The sequence below is a fragment of the Pleuronectes platessa genome, chromosome 3 (assembly GCF_947347685.1).
Source record: "Pleuronectes platessa chromosome 3, fPlePla1.1, whole genome shotgun sequence".
Lineage (NCBI taxonomy): Eukaryota > Metazoa > Chordata > Actinopteri > Pleuronectiformes > Pleuronectidae > Pleuronectes > Pleuronectes platessa.
The window spans coordinates 1001591-1023271 of NC_070628.1; the positions used below are offsets into that span (position 1 = coordinate 1001591).

The 21681-nt window shown below is 48.2% G+C and overlaps 2 protein-coding genes across 8 annotated transcripts in view; both read right to left on the reverse strand.

The window, feature by feature from the left end:
• The window catches only part of LOC128431920 (NACHT, LRR and PYD domains-containing protein 12), a 237406-nt gene that overhangs the window by 12463 nt on the left and 203262 nt on the right, over nucleotides 1–21681 (reverse strand). For 4 of the 7 annotated variants that reach the window (XM_053417666.1, XM_053417667.1, XM_053417665.1 and 1 more), the window contains exon 13: nucleotides 21678–21681. This exon is cut by the window's right edge and continues 170 nt beyond it. In XM_053417666.1, the coding sequence (XP_053273641.1) occupies nucleotides 21678–21681 (4 nt within the window). Of the gene's footprint in view, nucleotides 1–15303; nucleotides 16155–21127; nucleotides 21302–21677 lie in introns of those variants that run through there. The other 3 variants (XR_008334755.1, XR_008334749.1, XM_053417669.1) reach the window with 2 other exon arrangements.
• LOC128432173 (protein EOLA1-like) lies at nucleotides 9837–11542 on the reverse strand. Its single transcript, XM_053417687.1, has 2 exons — nucleotides 10964–11542; nucleotides 9837–10895 (listed from the first exon to the last, which is right to left on the reverse strand). The coding sequence occupies exons 1-2, from the start codon at nucleotides 11220–11222 to the stop codon at nucleotides 10687–10689; spliced, it is 468 nt and encodes a 155-aa protein (XP_053273662.1). The 5' UTR covers nucleotides 11223–11542; the 3' UTR covers nucleotides 9837–10686.

The window sequence follows — 21681 nt, forward strand, 5'->3', positions numbered from 1 at the left end:
GAGGTGGCACCAACACAATAAGTCTGTGCCAAAGAGACGAGGAGACCAAGTTATTCACTATCAGAACTCTCCCCCTGCAGGACAGATAAGGTAGCAACCATTTCCATTTAGACAACTTTGCTTCCACCTTTTCCAGCCCCCCCCTCCCAGTTCTGCTTCTGGAAGCCCTCTCTTCCTAGATGGACCCCCAGAACCTTTAATCCATTCCTTCCCCACTGGAGATTTGCAGGAAGATCAGGCTCAGTCCCCGGGCTCCACTGCCCCATTAAAAACCCCTCACTCTTCTCCCAGTTGACTCTGGCTGAAGAGGCTCTCCCATAGCAGACCAGACTTTCCTGAAGTTGCTGGACATCATGCTGATCATGAATAAAAACATTTACGTCATCAGCATATGTAGAGACGACCACAGGAGGGTTGTGAGCCAGCCCCGAGAGAGAGAGAGAGAGAGATAAAGAGAGAGAGAGAGAGAGAGAAAGAGAGAGAGAGAGAGAGAGAGAGAGAGAGAGAGAGAGATAAAGAGAGAGAGAGAAAGAGAGAGAGAGAGAGAGAGAGAGAGACCCCTCAACCTGCTCCTCAACCTGCACAGAAGTGGCTCTATGGTGATGCTGTATAGTAGTCCTGAGATGGGGCAGCCCTGCCTGATGCCTCTCGTGAAGGGAACAGGACAGCTCAGCCCCCCCCCCTCACCACGCATTTGTACAGCAGTTTAATCCAGGAACCCCCCCCCCCCCCCCCCCCCCCCCCGAGCACCAAAAGCCTGCAAAGTTGAAAATAAAAACTTGTGATCCACACGGTCAAATGCTTTCTCCTGATCGATTGATATAATACCCACCTTAACATTATTTAATTTACACACATCTCTTATTAAAAACAGGTTGTCCAGCATGGATCTGTCAGGCACACAGTAGCATTGATCTGGGTTGATCAGCTGTTCGATATAAGTCTTCAGCCTGTTGGATAAAACCTTCGAGAGGATTTTGTAATCTGTGCATAAAAGGGCGACTGGTCTCTAGTTCTTTAAAAGGCTCAGATCTCCCTTCTTAGGCAGCAGAGAGAGAACTGCCCGTCTACAGGAAGTAGGAAGTGTCCCTTTTTTAAAACACTCTTTAAAAATGTCTAAAATGTCTCGTCCCAAAATACCCCAGAAATGTTTTAAAAACTCAGCAGGTGGTCCATCCACTCCAGGGGCCTTTCCAGACGCCATCTGCTCCACAGCCGTGGTCAGCTCCTCTAGGGTGATGTCAGTGTTTAGTGTGTCCTGTTCTTCTGGAGTCAGCTGAGGAAGTCCTTCTAGCAGCTCTGCAGTAGCGTCTGCATCACAATGTTCTGCCCTGAACATCTCCGAGTAGAAACCTACGTGTGTTTCCTCATCTGAGCCGGTTCTCTGGTCACTTCTCCGTCCGGGAGCCGCAGAGACACCATCACTTTCCTCCGAGCCACCGACTTCTCTAAGTTGAAGAAGAAGGTGGTCGGAGCATCCATATCGTGTAGTTCAGTGAATCGGGCTCTGACCAAGGCTCCTTTGGCTCTCTCATGTGAAAAAGAGTTTAAGTCCTGTCTCTTGGTTTTGAGCCGTTCTGCATTCTGCCCGTTGTTTTGTGTGTCAGCCTCCAGGTTCCTGATCTCCTCCTCTAATGTCTGAATGGCTCTTTTTATTTTAACTGTGGAGTTGGCTGAGTGTTGCTGACAGAACACTCTGATTTGGGCTTTTCCTACTTCCCACCACCGGGTGAGGGAGGAAAACTCATGTTTCTTATTTTCCCCAAAAAGCCCAAAACAGTTTAAAATGTTCACAGAAAGTAAAATCATGCAATAATTTAACGTTAAAATGCCAAAAAGACTTTGATTTTACTGTTGATGATAAAATAAACTCCATTAAAACTAGATGGTGATCAGTAAAACCAACAGGGAGGATCTGACAGTTAAAAACCTGATTAGTAAAAGTGGCAGAAAGATAAAACCTATCTAACCTGCTGCACTCATCCTTCCATCTAACACCTTCACCAGGTGTACTGCCGGGCTGAAGGATGTTTCATCCTCCACACATCCACCAGATCTGCTTTCATGATACTCAGATAAAAGCTGGGAGGACTGAACATGTGTTTCCACACCCGTCCTATCTAGCTTCAAATCTGTGCAGCAGTTCCAGTCTCCACCCAACACAATACATTCATTTTGATCAATGCCGCTAAGTGTTTCATTTAAAACTTTAAAAACTCTTTCCTGCTCAGAGCCTTGGTTTGGTGCATAGATATGAGATATGAAGATATAATAATGACTGTGTGTGTGTCTGTGTGTGACTGTGTGTGTGTGTGACTGTGTGTCTGTATGTGTAGTTGTATTACTCTCAGAACTACCATCAGAAGATCCGTCAGGACTGTGCCGACTTCATGAGAACGAACAGATTCAACTTTGAACCGGTGAGTTGTCATGTGACCTGATGTGTGACAGTGCGTTGCCATGGCGGTGGAGGCTCAGGTGTGTTCTTCTTCTTCTTCTCTCAGTTTGTCGAAGGTTCCTTCGAGAAATATCTGGAGTGTCTGGAGGACCCGAAGGTGAGCTGCCGTGACCTTTGACCTCTGTGTTATGAGTGTGAACAGGAGACCGTGGGTCAGGTGGAGATCAAGGCTCTGTCTCAGCTGTACAGGTGAGGAACCCAGGAGCATCACATGTTCTCTACTGGACTGATGTCACCAGAATTCACTGTGTGTGTGTCTGTGTCTGTGTGTGTGTGTCTGTGTGTGTCTGTGTGTAGGCGTTGTTTCCTGATCTATCGTTACCCGGGGAAACCAGCCACAGTGATCTCAGAGGACGACTTTGTGGACAAGGTGACATCACCTGACCGGGGGGGGGGGGGGGGGGGGTAGAACATGTCTTTGGTTTTCCAGTCCTCTGATTGGTCCGATTAGTTTGACTTTTTCTGAAGTTCCGGTGCTGACTGTCAATCATCTGTGTTGCCTAGGTGATGCTGTGCTGCTCCATCAATGGTCACTATGACATCGTTTACACCAGGAGTTACCCCGCCTCCGCCGCGCTGTGTCAGGGTGAGTGCTGATCAGTGGTTGTCCCATCAGTGTGTGTGTGGTTGATTGATGTTCTGTGTGTGTCTGTGTGTAGCTGTGCTGTACGAGCTGCTCTACACTCAGGTGTTTGGGGTGGAGGAGGTGGAGCTCTGTCAGGCTATGGAGGCCTCCCGGGTCGGAGGTCGCTGCTACAGGAACAGCTCATCAATGTGTAGTGATGTTGATATCGGCTACGACACACCTGAGGACCGAGGACAAAGGTACACACACACACACACACACACAACACACACACACACAATATACAGAACACCAGCTGCACCTGTGTAATAACAGTCACAGTTAGGTGCGTTTGTTTCGTCTGCAGGGAGGAAGTGGAGTCGGTTGGAGCTACTGAGGAGAGACACAGAAGTGGGACAGATGATACAAAGGTCAGGGGGTCAAAACATCTGAGTCAGTTGGAGTGTGTTGTGTGTGTGTGTGTGTGTGTGTGTGTGTGTCAGCTGTGTTTAGTTGTTGTGGTGATTTTGTTTTTCAGTCTCCTGCAGATGCTCCTCCGTCCAGACTCTCTCTTCCTTATAAGGTCATGAAGTCTCTGGACGGAGACGTGTACAGAAACCTGGAGTTTGACGTGTGGCAGGACACCTGCAAAGGTAACACACACACACACAGACACACACACACACACATCATACACTGACAAGCTTTTTATACATGTAAAGAAGAAGGTTTGATTCAGAGCAGCTCTAGTCTCATTACATCATCGTGACCTTTGACCACAGGAATCGAACCAGCTCCTCCGTTATGTCCGTGGCACAGCGGAACGGTGGGTTTTCATTTCCGCTCCCATGTTAACAGATGAGTCCTGCCTTCTCAGGGCAAACTCTATGTAAGATAATAGTGGAGCAGGCAGTAGACGATCCGCTGCTGAACCGCATCCGATGCAACAAGTACACAACCGCGACCGCTACACAACCTCGACAGATACACAACTCGACAGTAGCACCTCATCACTGCTGGTGTGTGAGTTCTCACTAAAGGTGAAGCTGATTTTTAGCGCTGTGATATTAGATTCAAAGTAAGACAATGAAAAGACGGGAATTTCTTTCATTGGCTTCATCTGCTAGAATTGAAATATTAGAACTCAAGTGAATAGTTCCTGTGACACGATGTGGTGAAAGCCAATCAGTGTTGAGATGGAACTTACCCAGCGGAGGTTGTGGCTCCGCCCTGAGGGAGCGGCTGGTCAGGTGGCTGCTCCTCCTCCGTGAAGCTGCAGGTGACCTTCAGACGCAGCTCTTGGAGGATACAGTGAAATCCTTCATGCTGTGTTTCACTCACACAAGATGACGTAGGTTTCCACAGCAGCTACAAAGCAGCAGCTGCAGCCACTTCAGTCGACCTCATCTCAGGAGAGTTGTGGTTCCAACACAAATAACACAAAGATCCTGTGGACTTAGTGTGAGGCAACAATCGCTTTGTGCCAAGTGTGAACAAATCGTCTTGTGGTGTTCTTAAGATAACTTGTTAACAGGGACATTAGTCTAAGGTCACTGACCTTTGACCTCTAACCACCAAAGTCGATTCAGTTTGAACCAACTTATCGAGTTCTCAAGAACTAAAGAAACAAAATGAAAACATGCCCCTTCAGGCCACTAGGTGTCACTGGTGCTGAGACATAAAAACAACACTCATACTGTGGACCTATGAGGAGGTGATCATGTGACTCACTCTTATGCTGATTGGTCGTCTACATCCTAATTGATTATCTCAGTAATCAGATTGCATCCGCCTGAATGATGCTGTAGTAATCAGATTACTGCGCTGTGTGACTGACAGAGATGCAGTAGACGGATTATATGGTGTTCGCTGGTAGGCAGTACTTCCTGGGAGACAAGTGTCAGGTGACAGCACACACACACACGGCTGTGATGAAATGAAGCTTCATGTGTCATTAGCATCAAGTCTATGAAATCATGTTGTCACCAGATTGTGTGTGTGTGTGTTGTTTCAGGTGCGTCTGGAGCCAAAGGGGAAATACTATAACGCCTTCATCCAGGAAGTAGGAACCCACTCGTCAGCCGTCACCGTGTTCATCGAGGAGCTGGGAGAGAAGTAATGAAACATTTAATCTGACGACTCTTCCACATTAATCTGAACCAAGCATCAGGTGTGAAGCTGACTCCAGACCAGCAGACGTCAGATGGTTGTGATGTGTCTCTGTCTTAGACACCTGGTTCCTCTGACGGATCTGAAACCAGTGAATCCAGTTCCTGCCTGGAATGTTGCTGCTCCAACTAGAAAAGGAGATCTGGGTAAGCTTAGGTTATTCTATGACCTCTGACCTCTTGCAACCCCCCCCCCCCCCTGACCCTGTGGCCTCGTGCAGACTTGGACTCTCGTGGTCAGCGTCATCATCGTCACCGTTACTTCAGGAAGTCTCGGGGCAGCAGTGGAATGAAGGGGGCCGAGCTCATGATAGCTCCCGCCCCTTTATACGGAGGCCCCGCCCCATCCAGCCTGCCCCCTCGCTTCCAGCCGGCAGGTCACCCCCGCCCACCCCCTCCTCCCTCAACTGGAACCATGACCTATGATCCCTACGCCCCCCCACACCACCACCACCACCACCCTACAGTCAGAGCTCCTCGCTACGGAGCGTCCAGGTGGGAACTGACACTTGTAGAACTTGTGTAGTTGATCACATTCACACCTGCTGAGACACAGGTTGACCTCAGGTGTGAAGACATGTGACGCATGTTGAAGGAGGCGTTACCGATGAATTACTCTTGATACTGATGACTTCCTCTGTGTGTGTGTCTCTGTGTGTGTCTGTGTGTGTCATGGATTGTGGTCAGAAGCTCCACCCGTTTCCTCAACCGTCACCTGATTGGCCCACAGCTGACCTATTACCACCCTGGAAGACGATATTACCACGACTATGAGAACTACGCCTTCAGGTCCCGGTAAATGATGTCATCATCTTGCCACAGTCCCACCAACCATGTGTGTGGTTGGTGTTCACCACGATGACCTGTCTCTGAAATATGATCTACTTTGAATCCAAAGGGACGGTGCACATTATTTAATATGAGCACAATGTTCCAGAGCCTCTTAGACTCATTTTCATCTGCAGTCTCAGACAGGTTGATAAACAGAGACAAAGAAACTAGACTATTCCAGATGATGACATGTGTAATCATCATAAATATAATACAACACCCTCCATGTAGAGCCGTGACTGTGCCCCCCCCAGTGGTCGATCACATGTCTTCCTGTGTTCAGTCGTAGCCGTCGTCAGCTGGTTGCTGCTATCAATAAAGTTTGTCAGTTTGGTTACCCTGCGGAGACGGGGGAGGAGCCAGGCGATCTGGACTCGGCCATCACGTACTACCAGCTGGACGACGCCAGCGACGCCGTCTTCCCGCCGCTGCCGGTGAGAGAAGCACATGACCACGCAGACATGTGACCATGCGTTTCCGTTTGGATTCACTCTGACTCCTCCCACAGGGCACTGCTCCTCCCCCTCCACCTGGCTCCACCTATCGAGTTCAGAGAGCCTCTGGACACCGCCCCCCTTCACATCGACCTGCAAACACCCCAGTGTGCTCCTCAGAGGACGAACAGGAGGACACGAGCACCGCTGAGGACCAGGGTGAGGAGGACACGGGACTCTGTCTCTCTGACTCTGTCTCCGTCTCTTTGTCCCCTGACGCTTTGTCTCTTTGTCTCTCAGCTGAGTTCTCAGAGGATTTCATCTTCAGTGCTCAGGGTGAGTTTTGTTAAAGTAGCTCCATCCTGTGAAATAAGTATTTATCTGGGGGACAGAGAGTTTCCAGATTGAACTTGTGACAGCCAACCCCCCCCCCCCCTCTGGGACTCGAACACTGACCACAGTGACTCTCCACTCTCCTTCAAGAGATGGATAAGGGAAGTTTAGATCAACGTCTGGTTGGTTCAGTTGATCTCTAACTCACCCAGAACATCTCCACCTCTCCAGACTCATCCTGTCACCACATCACTCAGCTTCCTGTCAGTAGATCCAGTACTGACCTCAGATGTGTCTGTGGCTTCGTCAGCTGTTGATTGTGACTTTTGTTTCAGATCAGAACTACCAGACGTCCGGTGGTTACACAACTGCTGAGGCCTCCAACAATCAGGTAACAGCTTTAACAACCAATCACTTCACAGAATCTGTAGAGACACAAGAGACGCAGTCTGTCAGAGGACATGCTTCTGACGTGAGGGACAGACGGAGGACACGGAGCAGGACATGCTAACAACATGATAACATGTCATAATGATCATGTGATCAGTGATGTCACTAAGCTTCAGAAAGCTTTTACCTTTTCTCTTGTTGTGAAAGGATGGACAGGAAGGAGGATGTGCTGACTCTCCCCCAAGACCAGACATGAATTACAACTACACACAGCAGGTACACACACACACACACAAACACACACACAGCAGGTACACACACACACAGCAGGTACAAATGTTCTCTCTGTTTGTATTTATACACGTGGTAGGACCTTCAGCGGGTTGAGGGGACAGAAAGATGGTAAAACCATAATAATTGTGACGTCAGCTACACTCACTGGGTTTGTGTGTTACAGGTAGTGAAGCCTTTAGCTGTCGTTGGCTCTTCACCCTCCTCTTCCTCATCCTCACCCTCTTCTCCATCATCGCATGTTCCTGCAGCTGCTCACCTGCCGCCAAGTGCACACACACAGACACGCTCAGGTGTCCACACACACTCGCATGCAACAGGTACACAAACACAAACACACAGGCATTTGACAGAGACCCTCTGTGTGGATCTGTTTTGTTTAGATTCTGGAGACAATGTAAACACAAACAAACCTGTTTCCTCAGATAATTGACATCAGAACGTGTTTAAAATGATCTTTTCCTGTTCAGCCTCCATGTCAATCCCAGCTTCTTCTCCGTGGTTGGTTAATGAGCTAGGTGAGCCTCTCTGCACCGTGGTGGCTCCGCCCCCTTACTCCTACGACCCTAATGGCAGCGATTTACCCCGAGGTCAGAGGTCAACCAGCCTAACTGTCACACACCCACACTGACCTGCCGCTGTCACTCATGTTACTCTGTGTGTGTGTGTGTGTGTGTGTGTGTGTGTGTAGACTGCAGAATTCTTCAGTATTACTTCAACTTGGGCGTCCAGGTGAGTTCCTGTGACACTGTCTTTAAATATTTAAAATATTAATATATTATAACATTAATTTATAATTAACCCCCCCCCCCCCCCCAGTGGTACTGGCAGCAGCAGACGACGTTCTCCTCCCCCTCTCCTGAGAACCACTACACCTACCAACCCTACCCCCCCTACCTGAGCCAGGAGCCGCTGCACGGTAAGACTCATCTCTGATTGGTGCAGGTCTCACAGGTGACCTCATCACCTGACCTCAGGACAGACGTGATTATCAGAACAATAACATCAATCAGAAATGTGACCTGAACTGGGAACAGGAAGTACAGCTGGTGTAGTAATTCCCAGGAAATGGAAGCTCCACTTCCTGTTAAGTATCAGACTTCCTCTTCTTCTACCCCCAGCTGCCTCCCATCAGCCCCCCTCCTCCTACCCAGAATCCTCCAGGGCAGGAGATGGACAGACGGACGGACACGGCGGTGGTCAGTGATGACAGATCAGCTGATACAACATGATTGAATTTTGCATTGTTTGATTTGTCCCCCCCCCCCCCCACAGGCTCCTCCCCATCGATGGAAGGCTCCATCTCCTCCATTGGCCCTGTTCCTCCAGGCTCCGCCCCCTCCGCTGCTCATCTGTACCAGGAGCAAACGCCTCTCCCCCCTCCCCCTATGCTACACCTGCCATATGAAGCCCCGCCCATCACCACCTACCTGCCCTCTGCTCCTCAGCCAACCCACCTCCCCCATCACTCCTCCTACCACTGCCTCCCACCATCAGTCCAGTGGGGAACGCTCCAGACTGGAGGCCACAACTCACGGGTTTATTGCCCCGCCCCTAACCCAGCCCACGTGGTTGCTTACATTACAGCCCCATCCCCCCACCACACAGCGACACACTACATCCCCCCCACCGTGTGAGTGACATGCACATCCTGCTGAAACATACCTCAAGAGTTAGCATGAAGCTAACGAGTTCCCGTTGGCAGGGAAAGTTAAAGAGGATATGATGTATGAAAAATAATTAGGACAAATCTTTATTCTTTCTGTAAATTTTTTGTAAAAAACCCTCGATACTTCCAGTATTGAGGTATTTCTGTTCTCACTTTAGCGTGTTAGCTTCACATTGAAAGTTGTGAAAGAGTTCTTAGTTAGTTTGTTGACAAAAAACTTTATTTACAAATCTCCGACACAAATAACTTCCTGCTCCGAACGTTGAAGTCGAGAGCGACAGTTGTTGGTACGATTACCTGAGAAGAACTGAGTTTAATTAGTTTGTCGGTCAGTTAATTGAGTTTCAGTCGGCCAATCGGTGAGAGGGGGCGGGGCATGGTCAGTCCCTGTTTATTGATGAGGGATGTATTTATGTTGATGTTTTGTTCAAACTGCCAATGCTGAAAAGTTGTTTCTGGGAGAATAAAGTTTGTTTCACAAGCAGACGACCGTTTGTTTCATCAGTGACAAAGATCACATGATCACAGGTGTCACATGATCAGGACCTCCTGAACCATTCATCTGTTTGTGTAAATAAAGACGACTCGTTTCCACTTCCTGTAGAATATCTCAGATACGAACGCTGCCATCTTGTGGTGATGGAGTCTTTAACAGTCAGTACACTGTGCAGTAGTAATTCTCATCTGACGTCTCGGCCTGTTTTTATATCATTTAATAACTGATTCAAACCAAACTGATCAGAAACACTTGAACAAACATCAGAGAGAGAAGAACGATGTGAAACGACAGAAACTTCTTTACAAACATTTACTTAACGTGTACTTTGACTTTCTGGGGCCTGAACTAGAATCAAAGTTACGAGCTGACTACAGGACTAACTTCATGAAGAACCAGTTCCACGGGAGGTTCAACCAGTACGTTAACTCCATTCATGTAAAACTAACTCTGTATAAGCACCGCCCCCTAGACTCATTCTGACATCATTCATCATCTTTGGATCTGAACCTTTGTTTTATCGAAGAAACCATTTTGTTTCTCATGGTTTTATTCCCTCAGTGAAGATTTTCATCGTTAACAATACAAGATGTTGACTGTTACATTAGCATGATATATTAGTGTACTTCACTTTATTGAGTCTGGACGACAGGGGGAGGAGCTGAAGCCTGAAGTGTCCAGTTTGACCTGCAGGTGGCGCAACATGAAAATCAGGATTCTTTCTCTGAGGAAAACGAATGTTCAGGTGTGAACCAATCAGATCAGATCTGATCCCACCAGACCCCATGAGTCCACATCCTCTAACAGTGTCCTTTCAAATCCCTCCTGGTCCACATGTGAAGGACGTCCTCTCAGCTGACGTCCTAAGAATCACAATATCAAATCTGATCACAAGATAGAGATCAATACTTTCATTCACATGCTCCCACACACGCACACGTCTGTAAACCCAGACTGGTCTTTAACACAGGACACGCGTGTTAATCTGCATGTAGGTCAGGAAGTGAGATCTGATCCCAGGAGACACCGGCCCTGTGTGCATCACGTGTCCTCATGGCAGAAGCTCCGTGGGGATCTCCACAGTCCAGGGGTCGCGACCTCCTCGGGAGCTCAGGGGCTCTTTCAGCCAGCGAGGGTTGGACAGGTGAGTCACGTGTTTCTCCTGCAGACCAACCAGAAGGGCCGACCTCTCCAGGTGCTGAAGCTCCTCCTCCAGCATGGAGGCGGGACACACCGAGGTCACGCCCACATCCACCAATCCTGAAAGAGATGTATTTCCACAGGTGATGCCTTCAGGAACCCCACAGAAAACACAGGTCAGTTCCCACCTGCCACCACGCCGCGGCCGAACCGCTCCCCGGACTCCAGGAGCCCGTGGATCTGAGCCTCGGTCATCCCCAGTGGGCCGCGAAGCACCGCCCGCCACTCGTCCCCCTCCCAGTCCCGCCGGGCGATGTGGACCGCCAGGGTCTGGTTCTCCAGCGGGGCCAGCAGGGGCCTCCAGCGGCTCTCCAGCGTCTTCACCCCGTCCAGAATCAGACCGGCGTACGGCTGGCGGAACGACAGACACCACACCTGCACCGACATGTCTGCAAAACAAGCGCACCCCACACCTTCTGACGTGTGAGGGAAACAAACACCCCCCCTCAGATGTGGAATGAAGTTTGTCACAAACCGGTTTCCGTACAGATCAAAGTCTCGGCGGTGAAATCCTTTGATCTAACTTTAATTCAGCAGTTTCTCAGTTTGATGACGTTGATTCTCGCTCGTTGGTTTTTACAGAGAATCTACTTCCTGTTTACGTTTTTCTTCTGTGTAAAACAATGTGCAGCTCCTGAGCAGCTCGGTGGTTATACTGCCCCCTACACAATCACCAAGCTACTGCAGCAGGTTAGATACTCCAGTATTTTCATTTTTACCCTGATGAAAAAATAAAGTTACACAAAAACTTATTGCTCGTGATTTTTCAATCTATTGTTATTTTCATTAAAATTAATAAAAGCATGAATCATAAATAAACAAGGTAACCCAAAAGTACGAGAAGAAGAGGGAGAGATTGGGTAGGAAGAAAAAAAGGCAGGATAACAAAGAGAGAACTGGAACAAGTGGCGACTGTCAGAGAGAGAACAAGAAGAAGGAAGCGGGTGAGAGGAGAAAAGCAGAGTGGGGTGGGGGCCCATAGTAATGAACAGGTGGTGGGGGGGAGAAGGTTAATAATAATAATAATAATAAATTTTATTTGTAAGGCACTCTTCATCCGAGAATCTCAGAGTGCCACAAGTACATAGTTAAAAATCAAAAATCAAAGTCCTAAGAACTCAAACTCAAAGTAAGAACGCCTTTTTGAATAAAAAGGTTTTTAGACCAGTCTTAAAAGAGTCCAGGGTCTGTGTTGCCCTCAGGTGGTCAGGGAGACCGTTCCATGGTGCAGAGCTTGGTGTTGGGAACCCGAAGGAGCGAGCTACTTGTAGATCTGAGGGTGCGGGTGGAGGTTTGGGAAGTGATGAGTTCTTGTAGATAGGGAGGTGCATGTCCATTTATGCATTTATGGGTGAGGAGTAGGACTTTGTAGTCAATCCGGGTTGAGACAGGGAGCCAGTGGAGTGAGTGGAGAATTTGTGTTATGTGCTCATATTTACGGACTCTCATCAGGATCCTGGCAGCGCTGTTTTGAATGAATTGCAGTTTTTGGATGTTCTTGCCAGTGATCCCAGTGAAAAGTGAATTGCAGTAGTCCAGTCTAGAGGAGATGAATGCGTGGACGAGCTTCTCTGCGTCTGACAGGGCTAAAGTGGGGCGGAGTTTGGAAATGTTTTTGAGATGGTAAAAGGAGGTTTTGCACAGGTGTTCTATATGGTCATTAAAGGTCAGGTGAGGATCAAACCTAACTCCCAGATTAGTGACTGTGGAGGAGAGGGGTATGACCTGACCGTCGAAGGTGAGCTGAGTTATGGAGGATTGACAGAGCCTGGTGTGGAGTGCCAACAAGAAGGGCTTCAGTTTTGCTACTGTTTAACTGGAGAAAGTTGCTGCTCATCCATGTCTTTAGCTCCCCAAGACAGGCGGTGAGACATGAAATGGCTACAGAGGGGTTAAGGGCAGTTTTGATGTAAAGCTGTGTGTCGTCAGCATAACAGTGGAAGGACATCCTATGTTTGCTGATGACATGACCGAGGAGAAGCATGTAAATAATGAAGAGGATGGGGCCGAGGACCGACCCTTGCGGAACACCACAGGAGACAGGGAGCAGTCTGGACTTGCATCTTCCCAGTGAGACATAGTCAGTTCTGCCAGAGAGGTAGGACTGAAACTTTTCAAACAAGTTGTTATGTTTGAGGTGGTCCTGAAGTTGAGAAGCGACCACCTTCTCTAACACCTTGGACAGGAAGGTGGGACACAGCCAGACTGAAGGGAAAGGTTAACAACCTTGGTGATGAAAGGACTGAGAGTGGAGATATGTAACTTTAGCAGAGCAGTGCGAATGGGGTCCAGGGTACAGGTACAGGATTTCATTTTTTTGAGGATTGCCTCAACATGGCTCTCCTGAACCTCAGCGAGATGTAGAGGAGACAGCACACTTGTAGATAAGGTGTTGGTGTCAGAGGGAAGCAGACATGGAGAGCTGGACATCAGAGAGCGAATGGTGTTGACCTTTGATCTAAAAAAGTCAATGAAGCTGTTGCATTGCTCCTCTGTAGCCTCAGTTGAAGAGGGTGGTTGTGGTTTCAGGAGATGGCTTATGGTGGAAATAAGCTGTTTGGAGTTGCCAGGGTTTTTATTGATTAACCCGGAGCAGAACTGTGAGCGAGCATCTTTAAGGGAGTTGGAGTAGGCCCTTTGATGCTCATGGTAGGCCAGTTTATGGACAGTGAGCCCAGAGTGTCTGCAGCGTCGTTCCAGGGCACGCCCAGCTGTTTTTATTTTCCTTAGCTCATGTGTGAACCAGGGAGCGGAGCGTGAGAAATTGACCTCACGTGACTTGACAGGGGCATGGAGATCCAAAACACTTCTCAGGTATGTATTGTAGAGTTCCACTAATTCATCCATTGATGCAGAGGCTGGGCAGGTGATGAGCTGGAGATCCATGGTCATAGTGGCCGAGTCAATGTTTTTACATTTGACGCCTAGGTCTAATAGTAGGCAGCATAAAAGTTAAGGCCATTGAGACCACTTTGTGGTCGGACACACCGAGATCATAGACCTGTAGGTTACTGATGGAAGCAGAGTCAGTGATAACCAGATCCAGAGTGTGCCCCTTGGTGTGAGTAGGAACCTCAACATGCTGCTGCAGCCCAAGACACTCAAGCAGGAAATCTGCTGCAACCAACGGCGTAGCTGCGGAGCGGTGTATGAGATCATTGCCAGCACCGATGTAAAAAACAGTACACAAAAACAAGCCGCGCCGTCCGGCAACGACCACAGGCTGGCGAGCCCCAGCTCCTGAGTCATCACAGAATAAGGACTCCAGTAGAGCAGGTAGGCTCTATTAATCCAAAGTCCGCCGAATAAAATAGCTTTAAAAAGTCACATAAATCACAGGAGCGGTAACAAAGTGTCAAAAGGAGCGGCAGCCAGTGTGCGCCAGCTTACCCTCACGCGTACCCAAGCCTGTTTCCCGTGCTGCGTGGACAGATGTGTGGACGGACCGCTAGTGATCACTGACTGTTTGGTGAATGAATGAAATCAACTGATAAAGAATCATAAATAAATGTATTGATCTGCTGTCAGGCTGTTTATATTGAGACATATTGATCAGATGAAGAATTTCATCACGAGCACAAGCTTTTCCTTATAAGTATAAAGTTTATCCCATAAACGTGTTTGATGGAATCTAACGGATCCTTTGGAGACGTGTTGTTCACACTTTGTGTTTGGTCACATGACACCAGCCTGGTGCACAGCTCCATGAAGAGATGATGGTCTCACTCTGCTGCAGAGGAAGTGGACCTCAGAGCTTCAACATCTGCTGACAGATGTGAGAGCAGCGTGTTCATGAACATGGCGTCACAGTCACATGTTACACTGACACACGTGTGTTGAGGATCATCACAAAGTCACATGATGACCTCTCCACACAGTGAGAACTGGAGCCTGTCAGGAACTGACTCTGTCAAACATTTCTGATCCTGAAGTCACAAAGAACTGAGACGGGCTTGAACAGGAAGTGACATCATCATGTTGAGACAAGTGTCTCCACAAAATAACACAAACTGTTCAACACAACAGGCCCAAAATGTCCCCTGTCTTCAGGACATCATCTCTCAGACACTTTCTGTCCCTTGTCTCTTCTGTGAACCTCCCATCATCAATTATTTCCCAGCATGCAGCTGTTCCCAGAGGCCTGCTACAGTCTCCCCCTGGTGGTTGTTCTGAGGTGGTGGTCGAGAACGTACAACAAGAATCTTCATCTACGTTTGTATAAAACGTCCTCGGGTCAGTTTTCTATTAAATATGGTAAAATGTTTATGAAACAGTTTCCTCAGAGACTTAAAGATGCTCTGCTCTTCATCGACTCTTCTTCATTCTGTAAATGTCTCATTCACTTTTCTTCTGCTGGTTTCCATTATGTCAAACTGGTGATTTTGTTCTTTTACCTGCACCAAGGACGAGATGTTTCCACCAGTTTGTTTGAAGAGGAAAGAAAAGCTGAGTCATGATTCCAGTGAAGTCGGTGGAAGGATGTTTATTGAGCATTAAAGCAGAGACAAGTAGAAACAGAACTTTTCTCTCTGAGATGTTTTTCTTCTCGTTACATCTGGTTTGTCACAGAGGAAATGATCCATGTGTTTGACTCATAGACTGAATATAAAGGCTTTGACTGGGATGTGCTGCTGTTATACTGCAGCGCCACCTGTGGGTCAAAAGGAGAAAAGCCACCACCGCTCTGCACCTGATGCAGAACTGAAAACGTCCCATTTTTAAGTCCAGAGTTTTGATCTTTTGTGTCAAAGACAAAACTCTGATTTTAAACTCAAAGTGATTTCAATGTGTTGAACTTTGTGTTGAACTAAATCAATTTGTGACGTGAATCCAGGAACTTTAAGATCATAAACAAACATATACACAGAATGTGGTTCTACACACATGGAGACACACTGAGGGACAAAGGTGGACAATAATAAAGACAAACTTAAACACACTGTATGTGACTCTTTATAGAGGGTTTATATATTCTGCTTGTGTTGTGTCATTTCAATAAACACATTCTTCATGTGAATAAACACAATCGGGGCAAGAAGGTTGCTGGTTTGAATCCGGTTCAGATGGGGTCTTCCTGTGTGGAGTCTGCATGTTCTCCCCGTGTTTTCTCCAGGTGCTCCGGCTTCATCTCACAAACACATGCAGATTAGGGGTTGTGTAGATTGGAGACTACACACAAGCTGCTGCTGCTTCAGCCTCTGGATCCTCAGGACACAGCTCAGCCTCCGTCCACACACACTGTCCTCTTCACACTGTCCTCTTCACACTGTCCTCTTCACACTGTCCTCTTCACACTGTCCTCTTCACACTCAGCTCCACCTGTTGAGAGAAGAAGACATCAGTGTCACAGAGACTCACTTCATCAGCTGTGAGTCAGTGATGCAGCTCATCCAGTAGAAAGAGCAGCAGGGACTTCAGTCCTGTTCAGAGGTGGAGCAGCTTCCTCTCTGCTTCATGTTCACGTGTTGGAATGAACACGCTAAGAGCTCAGTGTGTGTCCTCTGCATGTCAAAGTGCAGAGTGGACACCTGAGAGGTGGATTTACTGCTGTTACAGGTGAAGCCATGTTTCACTGTGTGTTGATGAACATCTGCTTCTGACAAACTGGGACCAGAGGAGACAGATGGACCTCAGCAGAGGTTCTGCTCTGTATAAAGAGCTCCTGGTTACCATGTGATGAGGAGAGGCTTCAGTCCCACTGATCTCAGAGCTGTGACAAAGATCCACCTGATCAGTTCTTCACTGATGAAGTGAGAGGACAAACTGTCTCAGATCAGATGAAGACGACACCGTCTCTGTCCCTCGTGTGAGGCTGTCAGCTGTGGTCCAGCTTGTGTAAGTTACAGCGCCCCCTGGTGGCATCTGGTCAAAATATATTACGTGACCACGACATAATAACGTGTGAACGAGACAAATAACTCGAGGCCACGAGATCTGAATCTGTTGTTTACTAACAAGACGAGGGGAAGACAAGAAGACACACACTGTCTCACTGTCTCTGAGGACACACACTGTCTCACTGTCTCTGAGGACACACACTATCTCTGAGGACACACACTGTCTCACTTACTCTGAGGACACACACTGTCTCTGAGGACACACACTGTCTCACTGTCTCTGAGGACACACACTATCTCTGAGGACACACACTGTCTCACTTACTCTGAGGACACACACTGACTCTGAGGACACACACTGACTCTGAGGACACACATTGTCTCACTGTCTCTGAGGACACACACTGACTCTGAGGACACACACTGACTCTGAGGACACACACTGTCTCACTGTCTCTGAGGACACACACTGACTCTGAGGACACACACTGTCTCACTGTCTCTGAGGAAACTCACTGACTCACTGACTCTGAGGACACACACTGTCTCACTGACTCTGAGGACACAAACTGACTCTGAGGACACAAACTGTCTCACTGTCTCTGAGGACACACACTGTCTCACTGACTCTGAGGACACACACTGTCTCACTGACTCTGAGGACACAAAGTGTCTCACTGTCTCTGAGGACACACACTGTCTCACTGTCTCTGAGGACACACACTGTCTCACTGACTCTGAGGACACACACTGTCTCACTGTCTCTGAGGACACACACTGTCTCTGAGGACACACACTGTCTCACTGTCTCTGAGGACACACACTGACTCTGAGGACACACTGTCTCACTGTCTCTGAGGACACACACTGACTCTGAGGACACACTGTCTCACTGTCTCTGAGGACACACACTATCTCTGAGGACACACACTGTCTCACTTACTCTGAGGACACACACTGACTCTGAGGACACACACTGTATCTGAGGACACACACTGTCTCACTGTCTCTGAGGACACACACTGTCTCACTGACTCTGAGGACACAAACTGTCTCTGAGGACACACACTGTCTCACTGTCTCTGAGGACACACACTGTCTCTGAGGACACACACTGTCTCACTGTCTCTGAGGACACACACTGACTCTGAGGACACACTGTCTCACTGTCTCTGAGGACACACACTGACTCTGAGGACACACTGTCTCACTGTCTCTGAGGACACACACTATCTCTGTGGACACACACTGTCTCACTTACTCTGAGGACACACACTGACTCTGAGGACACACACTGTATCTGAGGACACACACTGTCTCACTGTCTCTGAGGACACACACTGTCTCACTGACTCTGAGGACACAAACTGTCTCTGAGGACACACACTGTCTCACTGTCTCTGAGGACACACACTGACTCTGAGGACACAAACTGTCTCACTGTCTCTGAGGACACACACTGTCTCACTGACTCTGAGGACACACACTGTCTCACTGACTCTGAGGACACAAAGTGTCTCACTGTCTCTGAGGAAACACACTGTCTCACTGTCTCTGAGGACACACACTGTCTCACTGACTCTGAGGACACACACTGTCTCACTGACTCTGAGGACACAAACTGACTCTGAGGACACAAACTGTCTCACTGTCTCTGAGGACACACACTGTCTCACTGACTCTGAGGACACACACTGTCTCACTGACTCTGAGGACACAAAGTGTCTCACTGTCTCTGAGGACACACACTGTCTCACTGTCTCTGAGGACACACACTGTCTCACTGACTCTGAGGACACACACTGTCTCACTGTCTCTGAGGACACACACTGTCTCTGAGGACACACACTGTCTCACTGTCTCTGAGGACACACACTGACTCTGAGGACACACTGTCTCACTGTCTCTGAGGACACACACTGACTCTGAGGACACACTGTCTCACTGTCTCTGAGGACACACACTATCTCTGAGGACACACACTGTCTCACTTACTCTGAGGACACACACTGACTCTGAGGACACACACTGTATCTGAGGACACACACTGTCTCACTGTCTCTGAGGACACACACTGTCTCACTGACTCTGAGGACACAAACTGTCTCTGAGGACACACACTGTCTCACTGTCTCTGAGGACACACACTGTCTCTGAGGACACACACTGTCTCACTGTCTCTGAGGACACACACTGACTCTGAGGACACACTGTCTCACTGTCTCTGAGGACACACACTGACTCTGAGGACACACTGTCTCACTGTCTCTGAGGACACACACTATCTCTGAGGACACACACTGTCTCACTTACTCTGAGGACACACACTGACTCTGATAACACACTGTATCTGAGGACACACACTGTCTCACTGTCTCTGAGGACACACACTGTCTCACTGACTCTGAGGACACAAACTGTCTCTGAGGACACACACTGTCTCACTGTCTCTGAGGACACACACTGACTCTGAGGACACAAACTGTCTCACTGTCTCTGAGGACACACACTGTCTCACTGACTCTGAGGACACACACTGTCTCACTGACTCTGAGGACACAAAGTGTCCCACTGTCTCTGAGGAAACACACTGTCTCACTGTCTCTGAGGACACACACTGTCTCACTGACTCTGAGGACACACACTGTCTCACTGTCTCTGAGGACACACACTGTCTCTGAGGACACACACTGTCTCACTGTCTCTGAGGACACACACTGACTCTGAGGACACACTGTCTCACTGTCTCTGAGGACACACACTGACTCTGAGGACACACACTGTCTCTGAGGACACACACTGTCTCACTGTCTCTGAGGACACACACTGACTCTGAGGACACACACTGTCTCTGAAGACACACACTGTCTCACTGTCTCTGAGGACACACACTGACTCTGAGGACACACTGTCTCACTGTCTGAGGACACACACTGTCTCACTGTCTCTGAGGACACACACTGACTCTGAGGACACACTGTCTCACTGTCTCTGAGGACACACACTGACTCTGAGGACACACACTGTCTCTGAGGACACACACTGTCTCACTGTCTCTGAGGACACACACTGTCTCTGAGGACACACACTGTCTCACTGTCTCTGAGGACACACACTGTCTCACTGTCTCTAAAGGACACACACTGACTCTGAGGACACTCACTGACTCTGAGGACACACACTGTCCCTGAGGACACACACTGTCTCACTGACTCTGAGGACACACACTGTCTCACTGTCTCTGAGGACACACACTGACTCTGAGGACACACTGTCTCACTGTCTCTGAGGACACACACTGACTCTGAGGACACTCACTGACTCTGAGGACACACACTGTCCCTGAGGACACACACTGTCTCACTGACTCTGAGGACACACACTGTCTCACTGTCTCTGAGGACACACACTGACTCTGAGGACACACTGTCTCACTGTCTCTGAGGACACACACTGACTCTGAGGACACACACTGTCTCTGAGGACACACACTGTCTCACTGTCTCTGAGGACACACACTGACTCTGAGGACACACACTGTCTCTGAAGACACACACTGTCTCACTGTCTCTGAGGACACACACTGACTCTGAGGACACACTGTCTCACTGTCTGAGGACACACACTGTCTCACTGTCTTTGAGGACACACACTGACTCTGAGGACACACTGTCTCACTGTCTCTGAGGACACACACTGACTCTGAGGACACACACTGTCTCTGAGGACACACACTGTCTCACTGTCTCTGAGGACACACACTGTCTCTGAGGACACACACTGTCTCACTGTCTCTGAGGACAGACACTGTCTCACTGTCTCTGAGGACACACACTATCTCTGAGGACACACACTGTCTCACTGTCTCTGAGGACACACACTGTCTCACTGTCTCTAAAGGACACACACTGACTCTGAGGACACTCACTGACTCTGAGGACACACACTGTCCCTGAGGACACACACTGTCTCACTGACTCTGAGGACACACACTGTCTCACTGAGTCTGAGGACACACACATGGACCTGTCTCCAGGAAGCTGAGGTCATCTGGTGTTTTGGGGACAGGATGAGTCTGGAGACATTGAGATGTTCTGGGTGAGTTAGAGATCAACTGAACCAACCAGACGTTGATTTAAACTTCCCTTATCCGTCCCTTTAAGGAGAGTGTGCACCACACAACAGTGTAGAGTCACTGTGGTCAGTGGGCGGAGCTTCTATACTGGTTGATCTCCAACTGAACCTGGAGCAGGTTAGCTGTTCATCAGAAGTTACCATGGTGATTTACCTGGTTAAGAAGTGGACGAGCTTCGTAGAACTGAAAAAACTAAACCTGAAGTTAACCTGATAACCACAAATCCTGCTTGGTAGCACAGACCCTGGATCTGTGATACTGACTGTGTTTAGTAACATACTGATGAAAGCAGCGTGGACTGACTCCAACCATCTACTGACCTCAGAGTCTCCAGTCGACAGGTTGGACTCTGCTGTAGATCAAGAAGCTCCTTCACTCCTGAGACCTGCAGGTTGTTGAACCTCAGATCCAGCTCTCTCAGATGAGAGGGGTTTGACCTCAGAGCTGAAGCCAGAGAAGAACAGCTGATCTCTGACAGAAAGCAGTGAGTCAACCTGGATAAAGAATAAAACTGAACTGTAAATTAAACTGAGTTCATGTGTGAAAATAACACATATTCATGTCAGCACAGACTCATAACATGGAAGATAAATATGAAATCAGACATGTTGGACTAAAAACGAGTCCTGATTCAGAACAAATAGATTATTTGGACCCGGTCTCTGTCCTGCAGATCAGTTTAGGAAATCCAGAACTAAACTCAGTGTTTTAACAAGTAGCTGAATATTTAAAATGTCACAAATTAATTAATGAATGGATTCAATTTATGTATGAAGAGGAATTATGATAAATTAGAATTAAATGAGATAAATTGGGTATAAATGCTGTTTTATAGATATGAGATCTACAAAAGTCAGTCAGTGAACTGACCTCA